This window comes from Neopsephotus bourkii, unplaced genomic scaffold (genome assembly GCF_033783945.1).
Source record: "Neopsephotus bourkii isolate Nb327-2 ecotype Australia unplaced genomic scaffold, CSIRO-AGI_Nbou_v1 NB_234, whole genome shotgun sequence".
Lineage (NCBI taxonomy): Eukaryota > Metazoa > Chordata > Aves > Psittaciformes > Psittacidae > Neopsephotus > Neopsephotus bourkii.
The window spans coordinates 4,362,602-4,383,571 of NW_026900744.1; the positions used below are offsets into that span (position 1 = coordinate 4,362,602).

Here is a 20,970-nt window from a genome sequence, read left to right on the forward strand (position 1 = left end):
GGGGGAGGGGGGAAGAGGTTAACTGTGGCTTTACTTTGCAGAAAATTACCTTGAATGCGGCCAACATGGCACATGTAACTCCCTGTATCATGAAACCTTGGAAGGGAATTGGAAAACAGAGCACTTTTAAAACCTTTCTGTGATTTGTTTTTGTTTTTTTTCTTGAATGAATGTGTGTTTTCTATTTATTTAAGAAGTACATATTGCTCATAAAAGTCAAAGGTTCCATTAAACAGAACAAAAAAATCATCACTTGTCTGATGTAGCCTTTATTTAAGACATGCGTCTTCCCAGCCGTTGTTTAGAACAACTAACTGCAAGTGTGAGGATGCCTCTTGCTACTCAACCCTTCAAGAGTCCCAATATCTGGGGCTGGGGTAAGCAAAAACTAACAGGTTTACGTTGTTCTGTATGAACATAGTAGAAGCTCATTGAGTGTGGCAGTCTATTGACAAAACAGCCCTTTTCCATCAGCTGGTGGGGTATTATCATCACAGGCTTAAGAAGAATTCAGTTATTTAATGATGTGATTTCTGTTAAGATGTGGACTTTTGTTCAGTGCATAGCTGTAGTAGATGTCTTGATGCTGTGTTTGTATTGTTGGGTGTACAGTAATGTGCCAGTGCTACCTGGACATGGCTGAGTGAGTGTAGCATCCTCCATCCTGACCTCCTGGGCTTGGAAAGGAGGCAGCAGCACTGGAAGTGCCAATTCATTCCCGTTCCCACCATTCCTGACAGGAGGACAGTGTAGAATGCCGGTGGAGCTCTGTTTTCTCACTGGCTTGTAGCTCATTGGCACACTTTAATGGGAGTTTGTTCAACCTTTGATGGCATTGTTTCAACAGGAGTTCAGCCTGCGGTGCTGACCTTGTCTTTCCTGCTCTAGCAGTGTTAAACTAGAGATGAAAACACCATGAGGTAAACTCCTGATCAAATCCAACAGACTCCACTGATCACTCACGGTGTGTTGGAGCGGGCACTAATTGCTAATTAATTTATTACAATGACATGAGAGTCTTTTCCAGCATCCACCACCCTTGTGGGCCTTTGTAGCTTAAGAATCGGGGGTGAGATAAGCCCTTGGCTATGTCAGAGCCAGTACAGAAAGAGGAAGGCAGCAGCTCCCTTCGAGCCATGTCAGAGTTTCTCCTCTCACGCAGCCTCTTCTATCCACAAGCGTATTTGTTTCCTTTCAGGAAAGGCGCTGCTTTGCTGTGCTGCAAAATAAAACCTCCCCCAGTCCCTGACTGTTCCCTGGATCAGGCACAGGCTCATTATCTGGCAGCCCCTTTTCTGCTGAATCAGTCAAAAAACAGTTAATGTTTTTGAACATTCCAGTGAGATGAATGAGGCAATTGGTACCTCTGAGCTATTGTTGTAGGGTTTTGTTCTTTGTTTCCTATTGTAAAACGTCTGGAAACACAGGAAGATGACAGTTGCATTGGTTCATATTTTAAAGACTTTCTTCAAATGCTCGAGGGCTAGAAGCACTTTGGGAACAAAAGCCAAACCACTTGCACGAGGGTGTGGTGTTAAACTGGGTTACACAAATCACACAGCCCTGGACAGCAACCTCTGAGCCAGCACAACCTTCGTCTGCTTGACTACAGCAACAACACAGACCACCCTTCCTTGCTGCGGCCTTTTCCTTTCACAGGGTAGCAGTGAGTGACTGTAAGATGCTTGGATTCTTTTTCTCTGAAGCATCCACGGTAGTTTGAAGTCAAAATTAGGTGGGAAACCAGGTCTGGCTTTGTTAATCTGAGCACCAGTGACCAAACCCAAGCACTGGTTCCATCACTTGCTCAAGCACTGATGTGGGTGGAGGCCAGCACAGTTTAAGGTGTTATTGTTGGGTTTTCTCCTTCTGTTGTTTCTACCTTTTATTATAATTAAAGGAAGCTATTTGTAGCGCTTGCTCAAAAGGTCTTGGGCCTGCTCAGAGCATCACTGCTTTATTCTGTTTGATTTTGGGGCTCGCTACCTCATGTGGGTTAGGAGGCAAGCCCAGAATCATTCATTCACCATGACCAGTGGTCGGAGAATCTCCCAGTTACCACCACACCAGTGTCCCCATTAGGGTCAGGGGGTGCTGCTCAGCAAGGGGCAGCCAAGCAGGCAAATGGGGGTCATCCACGACCACAGCTCCCACCCGGCATGGGCAGGCGCGGGTGGGAACGGCCCGGCGGCTGCTCTTGGTGCACAGAAGATGCTCGGCTTCCTCATCCCCCCCGCCCAGCCCCGGCCGTTCTATCTTTAACGCTTCCTGTTGGTAAGAGGAGCCGGCTTGAAAATGGTCGTGTTTCCTGGCGGGAGGCACGACAGGCTCTGCACCGTGTCTTGAGTCGTGACCGTCGCTGCCCCGCCGCCCCACGCGTGCTGCCGGCATCGTGCGGGCTCCTGCTCGCCGGGCCCCGACCCCAGCCGGGACCGGGATGGAGGGGATCATTGGAAACCTCTCCCACGGCCGCGTCCAGAGCGGGAGGTCGAGGGGAAGGAGTGAAAGGAAGAATAACAGCTCCGGCATTTCCCCCTGCGGGAGGGCGTGCAGGTGGCGGGGACACAATAGCGGCCCCGCGCCCCCCTGGGCCCGCACGGCAGGTGCGGCCGGTCCTCACCGCCCCACCGCCGGACGGGGCCGCCGCTTCTCCCCCTCAGCCCGGAGCCGCAGTCTCGTCCCAGTCCGTCCGCAGGGACCGGGGGGCGGCCCTGGAGGGGCTCAGCCCTGGCCCGCTCCTCCCTGCCCTGCTCCGGCAGAGATTTCGTTGATTTTGGGCTGCCCGGCCAGGCCGATGCCCTGAGCTACGGAAACTGCTCGAGCCGTTGGCTGTGGGAGCGCTTTACCTGTGGGGGTCCGGGGGAACAGACCCAGAACCCTCCATCGGCCTCCACCTCTCCCCAGTGCTCATACAGGGAGCCTCTTGCAACTTGGGAAGGGTTTCAGACGCTTCCCTTAGCCACGTCGGGCACTCCGCACCCGCCGCCCCGTCCCGCAGCTCCCATACACTGCCGCGATGGCGAGGGCCGGGGTATCCCTGTCCCCGGTCCCGTCCCTATCCCCTTTGTCCCGGATCCCGTCACTCTTGGGCCGAGACCCAGCCCCGACGGGGCGCGCAGCCGGTCCCAGCCCCCGAGCCCCGCTTGCTGCCCCGCACCACGTCGGGGGGGCACGGGCTCTTTCTCCCCTTCCCCAGAGCCCTCTCCTCCAGGAGCCAAGCTCTCACCCCAAATTCCCCGAGGGCGAGGGGTACCAATACCCATTCCCTATCCCCCAGCCCTGCAGGGATGCTCGGCCTCCCAGGCTGAGACAAGGAGCTCACCCCAATTTACGCGTTCATCGAAAACACCCATTGTGGGGGGGAGGAAAGCTGGGAACGGGGCCACTTCCCTCCAAAACATCTCCTCTGCATGTGCTTTATTTACCTCCTCATGTCCCAAAGCAGCCCACACCCCTTCCCTCTCTCTCAGCATCTCCAACAATTTATTTTGGCTCATTAAATTTAATTAAGAACGGAGTAGGTTTTCCATATTTAATAATAAAAAAAAAAAAGGAAAAAAAAGGAAAAAAATAAAAACAGGGGCATAATAACCTCCAAGAGGACTGAAATAAAGAATTGCCATTCAGATGCGGGCAGGCACAGTGCAATTTTTTATTACTCGCTTTTTTTTTTCCTCGCAGTGTCTTTTTAAGAGCATCTAAGCACACACACATAAAAAGCTAGAAGGCATGCATTCCGGAGTTATTCCTATGCATATCCCTGCAATAATTTTCCGCTTTCCTTCGATAAAATTGCCAAATAATAATGAATCATTTCATAAATAATGGGTTTAGAAGCTTATCAGGGCAGGCGGGCCACTGCTGGGGTTTTATCTCTCTCGGCCACATTGCAGTAGTGTTCCGCTCTCCATACTAAATAGGAAACTGGACGTGATGTGGAATTAGAGCCTACCCAGCTGAAGCCACCCAACACTTACTACAAATATAGCCGCGATGCGTAGGCCACAAAATGGCTCCACTCACTTTTCCCAATGAAAAGCAAATGGTGAGTAGAGAGGAATCCGGCCCTGCAGCGAGTGGAGGGGCAAGGGGAGGGTTTGGGGGGGTTCGGGGTGCAATGAGGGGTGTTCGGGGGGGCTTCTGCCCCGGGTAAGAGACAGGCGATAGGGGGAAAAAAACCCAAATCTTTTCCGCGGTTGGCTTTTAGGTTTTAACCTTTTTTTCTTCTTCTTTGATGCGGGTGGGTGAGGAAAAGAACACCATTTCCCCTTGGAAACTGTGGGGTGCGCCCCCCAACCAAATCCTCCGGGACCCCCCGCCATGGAGGAGCCGGGGGCAAGCGCCCACCAGGCCCGGCTTACCCAACCTCTCCATGGGGGGAATGGGTTACCCTGCCCTAGCCCGGCCGGTGGCCAGGGGCTGATGGCTTCTTCCCGAGGGGGGTCCCCCATATTTCCCTCCCTGCAGCCCCTCCGCTCGGGGGCAATTTCCCTACAAAGGGCCGGTGGGAGAGGTGCGCTTCGGGGCTGGAAATTTCCTGCCTATCCGCTGCTGGAAAACAAAAGGATTTTGCATAGCGGGGACTTAATGCCTTCCCCCCCATTTTTCTAAACGAAGTCACCCCAAATATCGGCAAAACGCCGCGGGTGTCGTTGCGGGTTTGTGTATTTCGTTGTTAACGAAAACGGCAGGAGACGCCATCGGGATTAATTCGTGTTTTAAGAAGGGAAAACCCGTATTTTCCATGATTTCGTTGGCGGGGGGGGGGAACCGACCTCGCCTTCCTGTTGATCAGCGGCGGGAGCTGGCTCACCCCGCCGGCGGCCCGGCCCCGGTCGTCGCTGCCCGTCGGCCGGGACCGCAGCCGGTACCCGGCCCCTTTAGGGATTCAGTTTGCCCCTGTAGGAATTGGATTTTCCAGGCGGGCGTAGGGAAACGCCGACGCCGTTTCTCCCTTCCGAGCCCAACGGGAGAAAAACAACCCCGTCTCCGGCCCCGTCTGGGATTTCCTCCCGGGGAGACCGGCCTTGCAATGTGTCCAAAACGCGCCCAATTCGCCTCAAAATAGAGGCTTTATTTTTACCTAATTCTTTTTCCTTTTTAATATATTTACTTTCTCCGCGCCAGGCCGTGGCCGCCGCGCGTTGTGGCCCCCATAGGTGAGGCGGTGGCAGTAGGGGTGGGACCCGGTGGTGGCCGCTGTCCCCCCCCCCATAACAGAGGCCACCCGGGGTGTCGTCCCCTCCTTCCCTCTCCCCTGCACCCCTCTCTCCCATTGATCTCAGGCAATCCGGGCCCATGAGATCCACCCTCTCCTCTTTTTCTCCCCCTCCTTCTCTTCCTCCCAGGATTTAGCAGTTTTATCCCGGTGCGGGTGTCCTTCCTCCCTGTAAAGTCGTAAGTACCTTGAGGTGGGAGGAGTAAATTCAGCCTGACACCGAGAGCGCTTTTGTTGAAACAGGAGAGACTTGCGGTGTCCCTACTTAAATATGACACATGTGAGTAATCTCTTCCTATACAATATCGGAATAGGCAATTAGATTTTTCTTTCTCGAGGGCTGGAGGGGAGGGGGCTGGAAGGCAGGCACAAAGCTTGTGTTCCTTTAGGTTGGGCGGTGGGGGGGGGGGGGGGGGTATTTTTTCCCAGAGAGATGGTGAGATATGGCCAAAAAAAGGGTTTTCTCTCGCAATTCAGCCCAGCAGAAACGAGTCAAAAAAATGCCCAAGGCAAAGGAGCGAGAAGGATGGGGAGGAGATCTGCTGTGTGGCAGCTCCCTGCTCCGCCAAGATCCCTATTTATAAGGGGGGAAAGGAATAATAATTACAAAATAGAACGAAAGAGGGTGTGGAATAAACAGCACGGCAATAATCGCGCTACCGCTGCCTGCCCGCGGCGCGAGGTGCCCTGTCGCGACAGTATTCGTTCTATAGGCGAAAGGGGACGATGATGGTGCGCGGCCGGAGGGTTGCTCCGCGCCGGGCCCCTTCCTCCTTCCTGCGGTAGCGAATGCGCCGGGGGGATTGACTCCGCCACGGGCCGCTTTAACCCCCTCTCCCCCAGAAAGCGGCTCCAGGTGTCTTTCGCTGGTTTAAATATAACAGCGACAATAAATAAAACAGGAGGAGAGGCGGTCCCTCATGAGGCCGCAGCCGGCAGGCCGGGCTGCCGTAGGGCGAACTCCGTTGAGCGCGGAATGCCGCCGGGTCCCCAAAATGGGGAGAAACCCCCCAATCCGGGGGACTGAGCCTACTGGTTTGCCCATAGAGCTCAATGCCGGGGTCCTGGCTGAGCCCTTCTCGCTGCATTACATCACGCACCCCGGTGGTGTCATCCCTCCGCGTGTAGCAGCGTAAACCGCCGCGGATGCAGAGCGGGGTGTATGTGTGTATTGAGGGTGTCCGGCCCGGCAGCCCCCCTGTGCGGGACCGGAGCGCTGTGCGACGTCACGGGGCCGCACCGTCCCGCGAGGCTCCGTGACGTCACGGCAGGGCCGGGGCGCCTCGTGACGTCACGGCACCGCACGGCTCGGCAGCGTGGCCCCTCGGCCCCTCTCGCAGCGGTGACGGTGCCCGTCCCCCCGCAAACTCCAACTGATTTGGGGTGATCAAGAGCGTGCCCCACCACCTTCACCCCCATTTCTCGCCGTCGGGGCGGTGTCCGGGGCGGGTACATCACCCTTCCCTTCTTCCCATAGCCGGGGCCGCCCCTCACCGCTGCCTCTCTCCGCAGGACGATGGACAGGCCTCCCGCCCCGCCGCCCCCCAGTGACCCCCGCGATGCCCGCCCCCCCCGGCGGCACGACTCGGAAGCGGAGAACACGAGCGAGCCGGAGAGCAGCCGCGGGGGCATGGAGGCGCCGGCGGACCCCCAGCTGCTGCTCAACGGGGCGGCCAAGGAGGCGGGCCGGCCCTCCCCCGGGCCCCCCGCCGCCCCTGTGCCCGTCATCGAGCTGGTGCGACGGGGGGGCTCCCTGGACATAAAAAGCCGGGAGGCGGCGGGAGAGGCGATGCAGAGAGCGCCGGGTGCTGAGCCGTGCCGCGCCGCCGAGGCTGCCTGCGAGGCCCGCATGGTGCAGCTGAGCCCTCCCGCACTCCCGCTGCAGCCCCCCGGCAGGGCCATGCTCTACAACCTGGGCCAGCCGCTGGCCACCATCAACAGGTCCGTGTCTACCCCATCCCACCCACTTCACTTTTGACGGGGGACCCTCGGAGCGGCTCTCCGAGGGGTCCACGGGGCTTGAAGACAGGGAGGAAGGGAGGGAGGCAACGGAGAGAGGGAAGCAGCAGCAGCAGCATCCCTTCCTCCGTGAGGGGCTCGGCGCTTAGTCATCGCGGGTTTGCATGCAACTTTGCAAAGGAAGAGAGGGGGGGAAAATAACCCGAAACGAAAAACTGTTGCTGCTGGGGGAAAAAAAAAAAAGGAAAAAAAAACCCCAAACAACAAAATCCCAAAAAAATCAGGGTAGAAGCGCTCTGGGCAGAACAGAGGGGTCAGTCAGTAAAGGTGGCACTTGTCAAGAGCGGGTTTAGATCATCGGAGCTACCCGGGATCGCTTCATCCTTCGCTGAGTCCCGCAAACAAGCCCGAAGGATGGAAAACGCTCTCGCCGGAGCCCGCTGCCACCCGCGGGTGCGATGTGTGAATGTGCCCGACGGCTGCGGGGCAGAGGGCAGCGGGAGGGGGTGGGTTTTGCCCCGGAGGCGGTGCGTGTCGTGTCGCCGCACGACTCCCCGCTCGAGTCGTGAGTCGTGAACTCCCCGGAGGTCACGGAGCAGCTCGACCCGTGCCGGGGGTGCCGGTGTTTCCTCACGGTCCTTCTGCCCTTCTTTTGCAGCGGGTTTTTCGGCGAGCCCGACACCTTCTCGATGTACGGCAGCAACCGGGTGAAGAGAAGACCGTCACCCTACGAGATGGAGATCACGGACGGTGAGAGCATTTCGCCCCAGTGCTCGCTCTCGGGGGGTGTGTGGGGTGTGTGTGTCCTGTCTGCTGAAGGGGGCAAGCTGCTGAAAACCCTAAATCGTAAAAGGGGAATAAGGGCAGCTGCCCCCGGTGCAGCAGAACCAGGATCTGTCCCCCCCTTCTGTCCAGCAGCACGCTCGGTGGATTCGCTTTCACGCAGCAAAGTGTTTAATATATGGTAGTTAAATCCCTGTCCTGCACATTGCTTAGAGAGTAAATCGGAAGGAAGGCACTAAATTTAAGTCTTTCTGGAAGTGTGGAGGCTGGACCAGGGCCATGCTGTGTTTGTAAACCGTTTCAGCCAGGAGACGTTTGTAACGCAGAACACAGCCCTAGGCAGAAAGATACAACCTGCCTTTAAAGTGCCTAGAAGCAGAGATAAACCCGTGCTAGTCTGCGGGGTCGCAATGGGATTGTTGCCCGTCCCTTTACACCTTCTCTGCACTGTGATTCTGCGATACATCCGCACGCTGCTGTGGTCTGCCCTAGAGAAAACCCAATGCTTGGTCTTGTGGCAGAGCCTGGGAGCAGATGTGGAGGGTAACAGGCTGGTGCCCGAGCAGAGATCCCGGGTGCGGGGATCCCTGTCGGACTGGCAGGATAATTTCAAAGGGAGGGAGGGAGAAGGCAGGGCAGGATCCCGCTTTCCGCTCCGGTTTGCACGTGGAAGGCTGACACGTTCATCTATGCAAAGTCAACAGCCCGTACAAACGAGATCCATCGAAACTGCGTTTTCTCTTTAGCAATTGTAAACGCTGTATTTCAGTTGCTGGACAAATAATTTTCCTTCTTTCTAGCTAGTCGTCCCTTTCCTTCCACCCGGCTGATCTAAAATCAGATCAAATCATAATCCGCATCACTCTAAAATAACACAGTCCGAAATGATGGGCTCAGGACATTATCTGCCTTCATCAGACCCTCTCTCCCCGCTCCCTGCTCTCCTCCATCCCCTTGGTGCTTTCATCTCGCAGCCCCGTGGGGCCGGCTTGCCTTAGCCCCCGGCACACGAAGGTCTTTTTGTCTGGGTTTCCATTCAGAGGCTTAGCGGTTACGGTGAAAAGTCCGTCAAATCACGGTGTCTCACTAAACCTTTTGAGTTGCTGTTGAATTAGATATGAAGGGTATTTGGCTGTAACCAAGTTTTTGGATATGAGCTTTAATGCAGGTGTATAGATCAACCCCAGTCCTGCACGTTCTGGTTCGTGTGAATTTCCAAGACTCTGCTCTGATTCTTTTCTGGGGAAAAATTGGTATCATCAGAGAGATGATGCTGCCTGAACAGGAGCGATTTGTAGGGATGTGCATCCCGTGCTGAGGAATCCGTGTGGTCTGCAGGGCTTTGCTCATCGCTCTGATGGTCACCTGCCAACTGACATCTGCGGCACACTCAGCATCGCCCCTGCCTGTCCTCAGCCCCCAGGACCTGCAGAGGGGCAGGAGAGTCTTCAGAGGCACTTGCTGTTCGGTTTCCTCTGTGAGGAAACAAATGGTGGTTTTATTGCAACTATTCATTTATCTTTTTCAGGGAAAGTTCGATGCATTGAATATCTTCTTTAAAAATAGATGTAAATGGAGATGAAAATGTTTAGAAGTATGTGCAAGGATATTCCCGAACTTTGGAAGTTCATCTTTTTATTAGTATTCATCAGATCTCTGATTACGATTAAAAAAGCATCACTCAGTCAATTGGAACAAAATCCAGGCAAAAATTCTCAGCTGACTGCTTGAATTAATTATGAATCAAGTTTCTTTATGAGAAATGAGTCTCTTCTGTTATAACACAGCTATGGGGCATTCTACATTTCTCCATTGCCTGATGTGTTTTGGCCAGAACCCGATCTCTTTCTAAAAGACAGGTTTAATTCAGTTGTTGCAGGAATCAAGAATATGAGTGGTGTCAGCATTATGCTGGTGCTTGGTCTGGGTGCTCCTGGATGGAAACGAACAGGTCTTTTTCTTTGATTTCTGGTGTATTTATGAATAGATGCCTCTTAGTCAGCAGCTTTCAGTGAATAGATGCATGTCTGGAGACCGTGAAGACTGGAAATACCTTGGGATTTATTTTTTAAATAAACAGTATACATTTTCTTTTTTCCTTCATCCTCTGAAAAGGTTTTAAACTGCATTTCCTTCTGGATTCAAGGCCGGTTGCTTTGTCTTGTCTGGAAAGAGCACTGAAGTGCCGGATTACTGTAGTAGGTCGTGGCATATTCTCCACTGCCATTCTAGCAGTGCATGGTGTTGAAGTCCTCTTGGTCCCCACCTTCACCACGACCCTGTGGCACAGTGGTTTGTGCACATCATGGACAAGAAACCTTCCCTTTCCATGAGCTTTTGCACATTAATTCATACAAAGTGCATTTACATGCTGTTTGGGAGTGGAAAATTGCCTTTGTTAAAGCATCAGACTGGGATCTTGGAGAAGATGAGTTTCTTACATCCTCCAGCTTATCCCAGGGGCTCTTTGTGATTTTGGGGGACTCCCTGCTCCTGAGCATGCTGCAAGAAGTCAGTTATACGGCTGCTTACACCCTGGAGAAGCCAGTAGCTTTAATCTGGCTTTTTAGGAGTGTATCCCCACGCAAAACCTGGGTGTGTGTGTGTACATTGTGCTGGCCCAAAGGGGCTCAAGTTTCCCCTGCATGGAGGAAAGTGTGATGGTGTTTAACCAGCTGTAATGTGGATCCCTCTTCTCGCACTGTGCCTGGTAGGATCTGTCAAGGTGCAGCCTGACTAGGATGCCTCTGAAATCCCATCTGTTCAGCTGCTCTGCCACAGTCAAGGATGTAAGAATATCGATGTTAAATGCCTCCCCCCCGATGCTGTTTTCACTGGGTGATGGCAGAGCTATGGCTTAAGCTGCTCACCATGGCCAGGGACTTCCACCCACCAGGACAGAGTAGGTGGCAAGTGTATCCGAGTGGGGGCTACAGGGGAGAGATGGTGTGGATGGGGGTACTCTCAGCCTGCCCTTTGGCATATGACTCGTCAATGTGTCATTTCCAAGTCTGCTTCATACTTTATGATTTTCATTGCTTCATACTTTACGATTTTCATTGTATGTGATGCTTCTCATGCTATGCGGCTTTCTGCTATGGTTATTCTCCCAGCCTTTAATGAAATTGATGTGTCCTTCCACTGTTGGTATCTCCTGGAGATGAGGATGGAATGGGTGTAATAGTAAAAGCATCTTCCAGTAGTGTCTGCTTACAGGAGCTGGTTTCCATGGACCCAAGGTACTCCTGTAGCACAGTACTTTTGGGCAGAGACGTTTTTGGGTCTCTTCTAATACAGAGACAATGTCTTGCTTGTGCCAACAGGAGCTACCCTGGTGATCTGGAAGGAGAACTGGTGTATTTTGTACTTCCATGCTGTGTAACATGCACTGTCAGAAATACGGATGTAAAATTACAGGGGTTTAACTGCAATTCACATGTAACAGTCAAATGGATACACCTCCATCAGCTTAGAGTCCTTTCTCTAATTAGTGTCAGATAAGGGTCTTTGCCCTGCAGCACTTATGTGCAGAGAGAGCAGGTGGTCTTCAGCTCAACTGTGTAACTGCTTCATTCTCCACTCATGACCACCCTTCCAGCAAGGACACTGCTTTCATGCTGTGTGTCACCTTGCTGCCTATTCTTATTGCCACAGGGTGAATCTGGCCACCCTGTTTCATACAAACCACCCAGAGGGCCGGTGGCAATCCTGTGGTCCCTGTTAGCTCTGGATCCTGTCTATATTAGGGAAGATCTCTGGATCTTAGAGTTGCCAAAGCCTCTGGTCAAGCTAACTTCTTCCTGTCCCAATGGTATATCCTTAAGACACTTCTGGGATACAAAATAAAACCGTCTAGTGAGATAAACTTTAAATAGGATCTTTGTTGCTGAGATACCCTTGCTGATGAGCTTAGATACCCTAAAAATACAGCAGCCTTCTGCACATGTGTCATGGACAAAGCCTTCCTTCTTGGAGAGGTAAATTTAGGCATCTCAAGGGGCATCTAAAAAGGCACAACTCCATTTTTCCCTTCCAGTGGATTGAACAGAAATTACGGGTACCTCAGCTCATCAGGTTAGCTGGAAACCCCTGTTTCACTGCTTTACTGATGTGACTAAAATAAATTGGTTAATTTGGGTTAATTTAGCAAAGTAGTGAATGATTTTTTTTGCCCTGCTTCTAATTCTTCATGGTTGCAATTGCAGGTCCTCATACGAAAGTGGTTCGTCGCATTTTTACCAACAGCCGGGAGAGGTGGAGACAGCAGAACGTCAACGGGGCCTTCGCAGAGCTTCGCAAGCTCATCCCTACCCACCCGCCCGACAAAAAACTGAGCAAGAACGAGATCTTACGCCTGGCTATGAAATACATCAACTTCCTGGCCAAGCTGCTCAACGACCAGGAGGAAGAAGGAAACCAAAGGGGCAAAGTGAACAAAGACTCTGGGATAGTCCAGGAAGACCTCCTGCAGGACATGTTGTCTCCTAACTCTAGCTGTGGAAGCTCTTTAGATGGAGCAGCAAGCCCGGACAGCTTCACGGAAGAGCACGAAACACTAGATTCGAAGCACACGCGGAGCCTGCACCACGCCATTCTCCCTGTAGAAGGCAACGCGCAGCGGTGATGACGTTCCGTATCGCTCCCAAAGCACCAACAGGGAAGGCGAGACCTGAGCATGCGGGTGCTGGAATCAGTGCCTGTGGGATTTGTGACTCTGCCTTTCCCCATGGGCTCCCTGTCCTTCCCAGCCCGGGAGGGAGCAGCCGGCACGTTGGCTGAGGACAAGACCAAACTAGATGGACGTTCAGTATTCAGGTACGTGATCGTACAAAGAAGAAAAGCATTGAAGTCATCTTCATTGTACATACAGCTCATGATGTGACCCTGTGGAGGGGAAGGAGACACGGCCAGCACCTCTCCAGCATTTAGAGGGCTTTCAGACCATTGGACGACCGTTGCTTTTTGAACAGTCGCCTGGTTGAGACATGAAACTCCTCTTTCACTGCCGGCAGAGGCCACTGATGCTTTCCAGCTCCACGTGGCACTGGAGACTGATGAACCCTGCCACTGCTGCAGCGTTTCTCCTGTGGCTTATACAAATGGCCTGAGCAGGAGTTGGGCCCACGTGCTCCTGCTGTCCGAGAGCTTTTGACTGTATCTTTTTAAAGAGGTGAAAAAACATCCTCAGCAAAAGGACTATTAAAAGGATTAAGACTATTTCTTTTCCTCTCTTTTATTTTTCTATTTTCTTTCTTTTTTCCTTTTTTATTTCCTTTCTTCCTTCCCCTTCTACCTAACTTTTGATTGTTTGGGGTTGTTGTATTTATGACATGGGATTACTTCTGTTTAACGCTGTCATGCAGTATCCACTGAATGAAAAGGTACATAGGTGTTTTCTCCTGCTCTCCCAGTCCCTGATTCTTCTGCTGGTAATGCTCAGTGGATAAGCTTCAGGCCTGTTGTGATATCCTGGATTTTCCCCAGTGGTTTCTGTAGGGCCAGAGCTTCTCTCAAGGAAAATGAATTGATAAAGGAAAGAAAAATAAACATTTGGTAGTGAAGCATCCCCTTGGACCGGGGAATTTTTAAATCCAACAAGCAACAAAAAGGCAAAATGGGTTTATGATGCATCAACAGTGTGTGTGTACATAGGGTTATAAAGGGGTTTAATGGTATGCTTTGGATTTTTTGGTTTTATTGTATGAAAATGGTGGTGGTTCAGCTGTGTCAATGCCTGCAGGCTGGACTACAGTGCTGGATTTATTCTGGTGATAGGAAGGTCTTTGCTGCCCAAGGCTGGTAGGAGCCCACAGCCTCTCCGAATCCTGGGGGGAAGCACTAAGAGCAGAGGTGGGATTCGCCTCCATTCTCCAGTACTTGGTTTGATACAGAATTGATGCCTGTGATGGAGCTGATCCTCTGCTCCCCATTGCCCGCCCAGGAGGGCATTTGGGAAACAAAAGGACTGGGGAGCAGGAGGCTGCTGCTGGGAGCTGAGGACCACACCATGCCATCACCACTGCATAAGACCCGTCTCTCACATGATGCTTAGTGGAACAATTGCCCCAAGCCCATTCTCCCCCTCTGCAGATATGTCAAGGCACAGAATTCTCTACCATGCTACAGTAAAAAAACACCAAAACCCATAAACATCCTTTGGAAAGGAAAAAGTCCTTTAAGCAGGGACATCTTCCACCGCACTCATCCCTTTTAAAGGGTGCTGAGGTACAAAGGAAAACACAGAGGATTTGGGTGGGTGTCTGCAAGCCCATCCCAGGCTTAATTCAGAGCCCTGTTGTTTCTGTCCCTGGTTGGTTTTAATGCCTCTTTGTAAATAATATGTGGGAGGTTGGCACGTTAGGTGGAATTAATTGCCTGGGAAGTGGTCCTGGTCCAAGCAAGGGTTTCCAACATAGACCCCAAACCCTCCAAAACCATCAACCTCTTCCATCTTAAATTGAGGAAAAGGAGGAAAACTCCTTCCTGGGTCCAGAACACCCACGTATGGGGGTTTTCTTACTAAAGGTGGTCCACAGAGAGGTGCTTGCAGGGAATGGAGTGATGCTGAGGAACAGGTTTGGGCTTGTCCCAGCACCAGGGGTAGGGGAGACTGGAAGGAAGGAGCCCCTCTGATCACACAGGGAAGCTGTTCTTGGTTGTCAGCATTCAAAATAACCCTGGGCTGGGGTGGGTGGGGGTTTTACCCCCTTTTCATTAACCTATCGCAAGAAAAATCACGGACACTCAGAAATTCCTCATTCCCCACAAGTTTATACTTATTATTCTTTATCTTTTTGGTAGCTGAACAGTTGGGAAAATGGTACAACCTTGGTGGCACTCCCCATCACCCCCATGCACACACGTGCCTGCTCGTAGCCCTTAGCAGGCGCACCATAGGTCTCCCAGGGTATGTACAGTTGTACTTTAACCGTGATTTGAATGGTACATTTCCTCTGCCCACCTCTCCTCCTGCCTGCTTCATCTCTCGCTGTGTGGACCACCGCTCCCCCTGTTTCTGTTGGAAACGGTGCTCCGGGGCAATGCTGCACCGTGTGAGTGAATTCCCACCTTACAACTTTTGGTTGGTTGATTTCAGCCCCAACCCTTTCTCTGCCAACCTTCCCCTTGGGTTTCTGCATTTTTTCTGCAGAAACGAAGTAACCAGACCTGGTACCCTGAGTCTCAACCCACTGTGGATGTGCTATTTAGCAAAACACATTTGTTGTAATGTGTGTGTATATATAAATATATATATATAATGAATATATCAAGAATATTTCTAAATAAAGTTTTACAAAGCAGCCTCCACTCACTGTCTGCCTCTCTCCCACCTCACCGCTCAGATCTTTGCTATCTCATTCCTGGGCATTGTGGGGCGATGATGCCAGGGTGGCCCATCCCCAGCTATCAACAGCCATCAACAGGCAGCAAAAGCCTTGCAGAAGGATCTGGTGATGTTTTCCCTTGCTTGGCTCATGATGTCCAGCCTGGGCTGGGCTTTTGCAGAGAGAGTAGGAGGGAGGAAGAACGTGTGGGGCCAGCAGGAAGGAAGACGGGAGGCAAAGCAATCCCCCCACTGCAGGCCAGAGCTACCAGCCACCACTGCGTTACACCCAGAGCATCGTTTGCAGGTCCCCCAAAGGCTCTGGTGGCCTTTTCCCCTCTTTCATCAAGGGGGACGGTGTGAGGAGGGGCCTGCCAGGGACCATGCTGCTTCCCTTCTCACCATGGCAAGTACTTGGCCACGATTTTATGACTAATGGTGGTAATTCCTCTTTTTTTTAGAAGAGAAAAAAAGAAGTTGTTATCACAGCCATGTGCATAAATACATTAAAAACCAATTGAGCTGGTAACATCAGTTAGGGAGTGTTTACAGGATAAGCAGTTCATTGAATATGTGTGTGCATATATATTTTATATATATATATGCACATGACTATGGCACCATGTTGTTGATGATGGCCAACATCATATCCATAACATGAAGCACATGAACAGGAATGGTACCACAGGTTATTTTCTTGTCTTTAATTTCTGTGAGTTTCAGAGTCATTACCTACTTTAAACAAGGTCTTTTAGAGCATCCCTTGCTCTTTCAAAGCATCCCCCCAACAGCTTAGCTGCTAAACTCTCCTCATACCCATCAGCCCATCAGCCAATTCTTGCTTTTAAAGGGTCTGGGTGACATTTCCCCATGGGTGAAAGCAGGGGCCCCTCTCAGGCTCCAACCTGGGGTATGCAGGGAGCCCCGTTCAGGCACAGCCCCAAGCTAGGGACACAGGAGGCCCCCACAGCCTGACCAAGCAAAGCCCTGCAGTTGGGGCCAGGCTGGTTTCCACCTCAGACACTGGGACAAGGTGTTGGGTGGGCGTGGGGCAGTGTGGGGCTGTTGGGTGTTTATCTGGGGCTGGGTGATCACAGCTATGCAGCTGGTTTAACCCTCGTACACCATCCTGCTGATAGCTCACCTACCGTTTATCTCTGCTCTCCACCACCCAGCACTCTCCCTCCTTACATTGCCAGGATGATTCTCCTTCCACCTCCCCCTTCTGCTTTTTTTCCTTTATTCAGTTAAAAGGCCCCTCATTGCCATGTTCCCTTTGCCATCAGCAAAGATAGCAAAGAACATCCATGAGGTGAAGGTTTCAAAACACTCCCTGCAGATATACATATAATATAGGGCTCTAATACTTAATATATAGCTCTGTAGAGTGTAGTAAATTCCGGGAGGGTGCTCATGCCACCCACACCTCGATGGGATGGTCAACATACATCATTCCTTATGTATGCCAGTGGTGGGGAGACCCTGGGAGCTGCCACGCTGGGAAAGGCTGGTGGCCCTATGTTGGTTGTGCTAGAAGGAGCATCCTCCTTCCAGCTCCTTCCTCTCCAGAGCACCTGGACCTCCTTGCTGCTCAGCCACCAAGATGCAAATGTCACAGACATCATCTGCCTTTCTTTTTTCTCTTTTAAAGTAGTTTTTGAAAGCCCTTCTCACACTTGTCTTCCAGTGGAGTATCTCATTCATTTCCCATCAAATGGTGTTACTGTTTTACAGTTGTGTTGTATTGCGAGGTGATGAGCACTGCTCTGTGGATTCAAATATACAAGGAAAAAAAAACAGCCCAGCCTGGATTTTATGTTGTTTATGCAAAACAGAGAAGAAAGTTGGTAAAAACACTTTAGGTCCTAGTATCCACTAAAGAAGGGCAATAGCCTGGGTGTCGTAGTTGGCATTGCTCTAGGCCAGAACAGGCTGCGGTTCATCTCTCACTGGTGGTACCACAAGCCTTCTGCAGCAATTTGTCTGGTAAACAGCAGTTTCTTCACAAACCTGAAGCAGGTGCACTTAAGGCTATGTTGTTCATCCACATTTCTGATGTGTCCCAGGAACCTGGTGACATTCAGGTTCCCAGTGGCAGAAAATTCCCCTGAGCATTGCATGGATATCACTGGGGAGTGAGAACAGAGGGGAAGTGGCATTGGGATAAAACTGATTAAAATAAAAATGAACTAGAGAAGGTGGGAGGGACGCAAATGTATGAGAGACTGAAACGAGAAACACAAAACCCCCCAAATCACCCCAAATTTGGACAGCTTTTATTTTCAAGCCTCATTATCTGGGTTTAATTACAGCCTTTCTGGCAAAGCCATGGTGAGGGAAGCCTGCCTGGGAACACCGCTGAAGCCAAGAGCAAGGACCTGCATCATTAAAGGCATTCCCACATAACTGAATTAAATATGCTCACAGAAATGACAGGACCCAAACATTCCCACCCCTGCAGGCGATGAGAAAGCTTTGCCTCTTCACTATTACAGGCCAGTGACAACAGGAGGGAGTAATTTATGGCTCTCTGGGACTGCTCGATACGCTCCTCATCCCCAGTCTCATCCCTGACATTCCCACCACCGCACAAAGGCTGCAGCCAGGCAGCTGTGCCCAGGGGACACTGCGCTGTTGCACACAGTGAGGAGATGAGCAGCGAGCAGGATCCCTTTCTCCTCTCAGCCCTTTTCTTCCTCTCCTTTTGCCTTATTTCTTCCTCCCTGCTCCTTTATTTCAGTATCCATCCAAAAATTGGTGCTGGGGGAGCTGGGATTACTCAGTGGGGCTGGACGGCACAAGAGAAGGATGCTCCAACACCTTGGGGTCTAAGGAGAGGGGACCTGCACCACTAATGGGGATGCAGGAAACCTCCCATAGGGGGTCCAGCGGGCACTTTCAAACTCGTCCCCCAGGTAGATGTTCCTTTTCCCCTGCTCTCGGAGCTATTCTCGGCAGCCCCGGTGACCTTTCCGGGGAACAATTTACTATTGTGTGTTGGTGAAGCCCAGCCTCTATTTTTACACTCTGTTTTGCTGATGCGGGCACAGGGAGCGAGACGGGAATCCAGCAGGAAATGGGAGGGAGCGTCTGGATGACGGCTAAACCACTTTGATGTGCTGGGGCTGAGCCTGGTCAGCAGCACGTGGTGGGGCCAAGGGCTTCGCTCCTTGCCCATCCCTCCAGTAGATCCTGCATGGCACCAGCTTAACCCTGCTGTGCCAAAGCGGGGATGGGTCCTGCAGCAAAGGGCTTTTGGCAGAGGCCAGCGAAGTGTTGTGCTCCTTGGTGTGTGCAGTGTGCAAAGTGAAAGGCAGCTTGCTGCTGGCATTGTGTTGCTGAAGGGATGCTGGAAACAAGGGGAGGAGGTGACTTGCTGACTGAGCTGGGAGAGGTTTGGGGACTTGCCCAAGGGCGTCCGGGAAAGCCCTGGCAGAGCATCCTGGTTTGCATCATGTGAAGGGAGCAGATTGACAGCAGCCGGAGGGGGCAGGTCTTTGTGTGAGGTGCTGTCGGGTGGTTGTTCCTGATGTGGGACTCTGAGCTAGGCTTAAGGAGCCAAAAAAATGCCAAGCATCACAGGCTAGAGTGGCTGTGCACATGCCCTGTGCACGCTGTGTCTGTGGCAGGGAACACCAGTCCCTTTGACTGCAGAGGTATTGCTGGCCATGCCTCAGGAGAGGGACTGGGATTGTTTCCATCACCATCCGCAGCACAGCCCTTGGGGCATGAATAGCATCCTGCTGCCCCAAAGCTTGCCCACAGGCACCAAACGCAGAGGCAAGGTCCTCCTGCATACCATAAGGGTCTCAACCACTGAACAAGCAATGCTGCCTGGGAGGGCATGCGAGCAAGGAGCTGCCTTACAGCAGCTGTCCCATCTCCAAAGCACTTCACTTGCACTCCACCAGTGACACATCCCTTCACACGCTGCTGGAGCTGAAATAAAACACATCAACACCCATCCAGCTGTGTTTCTTGCAACCATCCAGAAATGAAGCATCACTCCTCCAAGCACCCAGCCTGCTCCATGCCTGGGAATGGTGTTGAAATGAGAGCTGGGGGTAGCCTGAGGGTGGCTGGAGCCAGTTAGCAACATGTCACTATGGGTGTTGTGACCGAGAAGCTTGTGTGCACAAACATTCTCCCACCCCACAAATACCTGTCCATGCCCATGACAGTCAAATGTTCACACTGACTTGCTCACAAATGCATGGTCCATGTGTTCTCACATGTGTGATGCTGCATGAAAACGTTCACAACTCATTTTTGTACGTCTCAGATCTGTGGGCACATCCACGGATGCACCTCTGAGGACATAGTCCTAAACACATGTGTTTGGATGGAAGTGAACACACAGTCCTGTGTGTGTCTTCAAGCCACCCAAGCCCATGATGTGCTGACACATATGTGTCCCCAGCACCTTGCATGCTGCCTGCAGGTGGTCCCCATCATAGAAGACACCAGGGAGGTCTTGCTTTTGGTTGCATCAGCAGGAATCACTCCCCAGCTGCTCCCTGTCTCGTCCTAGCAAACTGTTGAGCTGCCTTTTCCCTTCTTCTATGTCAGAGAACACCCGGATGCTTTTCCCAGGGTGTTTTCTAAGGTGACAGAAGCTTGCCCAGTGTGCCAGAGCCGACAGCCGTTGCTCCTATCTCGGCAGGCATCGGGCGGGAGGGCTGCCTGCCCTGTTCCATGGGGCCACCCTCCAGCTGCCCCACTCTATCTGTCTGGGTGCAGGTGCCCGGGATAACCACCCCCAGCAGCAGGCTGGCAGAAGGGTGCTGTGAGCAGAAGATGTTGTCCCCTCCAAAGGTGACACTGCCCCACCATCAACACTGCCCTGCACGCTTGGGTCTCCCTCCCGCAGGCCCCCACAACCGATGTGCTCACAGTGCCGCTGGCCGACGGGGCCCCCGGAGGGACGGTCCCATACACGGTGTCCTCCCCACCCCGAGCCTCACCATCGATCCCAGCGGCCGCTGACGCTCACGAAGCAGCCACCTCCGGGCCAGCGCCTGCTTTGAGCGGGTCTGGGGGAGCCCCTTGTCGCCGATAAGCGGCATATCAAAGCCGACCGCAACACCAGCGCTTCCTGCCAGCGCGGAGCTGCGAAGAGTAGACGGAGACGGAGACGGAGCCGGCGGGGCCCGATCCTCGCCCGCCTCCACCCCAACCCTGGCCCAGCGCTGCCACCGCGGCCGCAGTACCGCCCGCGGCCGCAAGAGGGCGCCCCGCGGCCCCGACGAGTGCGGCCCCGAGGTGGGGTGAGGAAACGGGATTTGATAAGAGGGTTCAGTGTGTTCTTGGGGCTTCACAAACGATGTATGTTAAAGGATGGCCTGTCCCCTCTTCTTTTTTCTTTTCCCTTTTGCCTTTTCCCTTTTTCCTCTTCTCCTTTCCTTTCCCTTCCTAATACCCATACCCCTTCTACCTTTCTCCCTTTCTCCAACTCCATTCCCACTCTTCCCCCTACACTGATCAGGTCTCCAGGTCTTCATGGAGTTACCATAGACCTAATCATTATGTTAAAATCTCTATATTTGAACACCACAGCTATTTTCCTGCAGAGTTTGGTACTCGTGGGTAGGAAGGCACAGAGAACGCTCAGGGCAGCTGGTGTTCCCCCAGCTCAGCCAGGCCCTGGACATCTCAGTGCTGCTCCATGTATCCCCATTCATGGAGG

At 52.4% G+C, this 20,970-nt stretch overlaps 1 protein-coding gene across 4 annotated transcripts; it reads left to right on the plus strand.

The window, feature by feature from the left end:
• The first annotated feature begins 3,771 nt into the window (after positions 1–3,771).
• TAL1 (TAL bHLH transcription factor 1, erythroid differentiation factor) lies at positions 3,772–15,261 on the plus strand. 4 transcript variants are annotated; one of them, XM_061344880.1, is made up of 5 exons: positions 3,775–4,045; positions 5,349–5,498; positions 6,731–7,159; positions 7,836–7,927; positions 12,166–15,261. In XM_061344880.1, coding segments are annotated over exons 2-5 (942 nt in total). In that variant the 5' UTR covers positions 3,775–4,045; positions 5,349–5,496; the 3' UTR covers positions 12,585–15,261. The 4 variants fall into 4 exon arrangements, with proteins under 4 accessions (XP_061200863.1, XP_061200864.1, XP_061200867.1 ...); XM_061344879.1 differs by lacking the exon at positions 5,349–5,498 and having other exon boundaries at positions 3,772–4,045; XM_061344883.1 differs by lacking the exons at positions 5,349–5,498; positions 6,731–7,159 and having other exon boundaries at positions 3,780–4,045.
• The last annotated feature ends 5,709 nt before the right edge of the window (positions 15,262–20,970 follow it).